Here is a 3190-nt window from a genome sequence, read left to right as displayed (position 1 = left end):
ATTGCTGATATAAGTAGATAGGGTCATGAAGTGCTGATTTAGGATCTAATGNTGGTATAGTATCATGAAATCCCAATATGTCANCATCATCATGAGTATAGACTGTTTTCAGAGTTGTGANGAGCATATTGCATATCAATCCAACTTGGAGATATCAGTTAATAGTGTATGACATTTCTCGCAATTAAAGGTAATTAGAGAAATAAAAAGCCCAGAGACCATGGAATGAGATTAAAGACTATATTGAGACAAATGGTAATTTGTCAATAAATTTTAAATCCATAGAAGTTGCCCCACAAGGATTTATTACAGTAAAGTTATCAGATGAATTTATTCAAAATAATTTATCTAAATTACAAGAAATGGATGAGATAAAAGTAACCCCAACAATGAAATTCCACTGCAAAAGTGGAAGAAAAACTCCAAAAGTAATTGTAGATTTCTCATCACCAAATATTGCCAAAGAAATGCATGTGGGACACTTAAGATCTACAATCATTGGTGATACAACATCTAGAATTCTTGAATATTTAGGATTTGAAGTATTAAGAGTTAATCATGTTGGAGATTGGGGTACTCAATTTGGTATGCTTATTGAATATTTAAAGGAAGAATATCCCACTTTTGTTGAAAATTTACCAGAAATATCAGATTTACAAGAATTCTATAAGAACTCAAAGAAAAGGTTTGATACTGATCCACAATTTAAGTTAAGGAGCCAACAGAATGTTGTTAAGTTACAAGGGGGTGATCAAGATGCTTTGATTGCTTGGAAAAAGATTTGTGAGGTTAGCCGAGTTGAATTTCAGAAAATTTACGATCGACTTGGAGTTCGTCTTGAGGAATTTGGTGAAAGTTATTATAATGATATGATCCCCGGGGTGGTTAAAATGTTGGATGAAAAAGGTATTCTTAAGCTTGATAATGGAGCTCAGTGTGTTTATACTAAAATTAATGAAATACCTTTAATGGCTGTTAAAAGTGATGGAGGATATGGATATGATTCAACAGATTTAGCTGCAATTCACCATAGATTAATCACTCTAGATGCTGATTGGGTTGTCTACACTACTGATATGGGCCAAGAAGAACATTTTATGAAACTTTTTGACGTTGCTGAAACTATGGGATGGCATGATCCTTCTAATACAAGACTATTTTTCATTGGATTTGGAGTTATTCAAGGAGAAGATGGAAAAAAGTTTAAAACAAGAAGTGGTGATGTTGTCAAATTAACTGAACTTATTGACGAAGGTGTTGCTAGAGCAAAGAAAGAATTAGTTGACAGAAGAAATCAAAGAAGATCTGACCAAACAATTAAATCAAATACAGATGTTGAAGTTGATCATCCAGATATTGATGATTCTAACTTGGATTTAATGGCAAATACTATTGGCCATGCAGCTATTAAATACTTTGATTTGAAGCAAAATAGACTTACTAATTACAGATTTTCATTTGATCGAATGTTAGATCCAAAAGGTAATACTGCAGTTTATTTACTATATGCATATGCAAGAATTTGTGCAATCTTTAGAAAAGTTGAATTTATTCAATCTGATGATAATATGGTAATTAAACAGAAAGTTTCAAACTTTAAGCTTAAGATTTCTAATAATGTTGAACGAAAATTGTCTATTCAGTTACTCAGATTCCCTGAAGTTTTTGATGGAATTTTGAATGATTTCTTCCCCAATAGACTTGCTGATTATTGTTATGAATTGTCCGAGAGTTTTGCACAATTTTATACTGAGTGCAGAATTATTGGATTAGAAGAACAGCAACTTGAACAAAGTAGGCTTTTACTTTGTTTCTTAACAAAACAAATTCTTTTAAAAGGACTTGATTTATTGGGAGTTGAAACTTTGGAGAAGATTTAAAAAAAGAGGAAAGAAAAACAATGAAATAATTTAATCCAATTTAAACTTCTAGTGAATCTATACACAGCAATTCAAGTCTTTTTTAATATCAAATAAAATAATTATAACTAAATTGGGGAATTTTATCTTAATTGTAAATATTTCAAAGTCTAAGGTTATATATTCGTACAAACAAGTAACCGCATTAAACATATATAAAATTAGGTATCTTTATTTCAAAACCCAACCAAACTTTTTAATCAGAATCTGAAAAGATAACATGACTATTTGATGGCTTAATCTTCGTCTTTGTTTCTGATTCAGATATTGGGTAGTTGTTAGAGTTTGATTTGTTTTTGTATTTATCTTTGTCTTTCTTAACATTTATCTTATTAGAGCTTTTCTTTGTATTACTACTGTTTCTTGTTTGATTGCCTCCAATCATATATTCAATCTTTTTTATTGGTCTTTTCAAAGTATCATATTCCTTATTAATATTCTGATCACATTCTAAATCATCACTATCATCCTGAGCAAGAAATGAATCTTTCAATGACATATTATTAGTTTCTGAAGTCTTAATCTTCTTTCTTCTAAGCTCTTCCTTAAGTTCTTGAACATCATTAATATATTCTTCTCTTCTTTTAATCATCTCAGAATCCAATTCTGTATTTGAAAATAAAGGAATATATTTCCTTTCTTTAAAAAATGGAAGTAATCTTATGTAATCTTCATATCTTTTGTAAACTAATATTTTTGATTTAATTTTCAAAATTTTATCTCTAACTGTATCATTTTCTGAAAAACTTAAATCCAAACATTCTTTTGGATTTCCTTCTACATTATCAATATCATTATTATTTTCATCTTGTTGTGTTTCTTCTTCAATTTCATTATTTCTTAAGATTTCTACCAAGACTTTTTGGAGTTGATTAATTTTCCTTTTAACTTTAACAAGTTCAACAAATCTCATAGTCTTTTGCTTATTCTTCTTATATTGAAGATATTTATTAAGCTTCTTCTTATATGAGCTATTATTCTTGGATATTGCATCTTTTAAAGCTTTTGCTTCCTCTTCTAATTCGATCTTCTTTTCTGTCAGAAATGTGAAATTTCTTATTTTATAATAATCTTTTAATATCTCTGATTCTTTGACCTGTACTTCTGGCCTTTTTAGCTTTATTTTCTTTATTAGATTCACTCGTTTTTTTTTTTAATTCATATGAATTTTATAGAATTTCAGTCTGATGATAAATCTCAAAGAGATATTTTTATTATTTAGAAAAACATAAAATAAATTTATCTTATATTCCACTTGGTTTATTATTCAA

At 28.6% G+C, this 3190-nt stretch overlaps 2 protein-coding genes across 2 annotated transcripts; one reads left to right on the top strand and one right to left on the bottom strand.

Moving 5' to 3' along the window:
* The first annotated feature begins 362 nt into the window (after positions 1-362).
* Positions 363-1880, top strand: Chro.50402 (RIKEN cDNA 2610011N19 gene). The annotated part of the gene is made up of 1 exon (XM_660178.1): positions 363-1880. One exon carries the CDS (start codon positions 363-365, stop codon positions 1878-1880), a length of 1518 nt encoding a protein of 505 aa, XP_665270.1.
* Positions 1881-2115: 235 nt separating this feature from the next.
* Chro.50401 (hypothetical protein) lies at positions 2116-2832 on the bottom strand. The annotated part of the gene is made up of 1 exon (XM_660177.1): positions 2116-2832. The coding sequence occupies one exon, from the start codon at positions 2830-2832 to the stop codon at positions 2116-2118; it is 717 nt and encodes a 238-aa protein (XP_665269.1).
* Positions 2833-3190: the final 358 nt, after the last annotated feature.

Source organism: Cryptosporidium hominis (assembly GCF_000006425.1).
Source record: "Cryptosporidium hominis TU502 chromosome 5 CHRO015145, whole genome shotgun sequence".
Taxonomy (NCBI): Eukaryota; Apicomplexa; class Conoidasida; order Eucoccidiorida; family Cryptosporidiidae; genus Cryptosporidium; species Cryptosporidium hominis.
The sequence above is the reverse complement of the archived record's forward strand: the minus strand, read 5'-3'. Positions and strand labels throughout refer to the sequence as shown.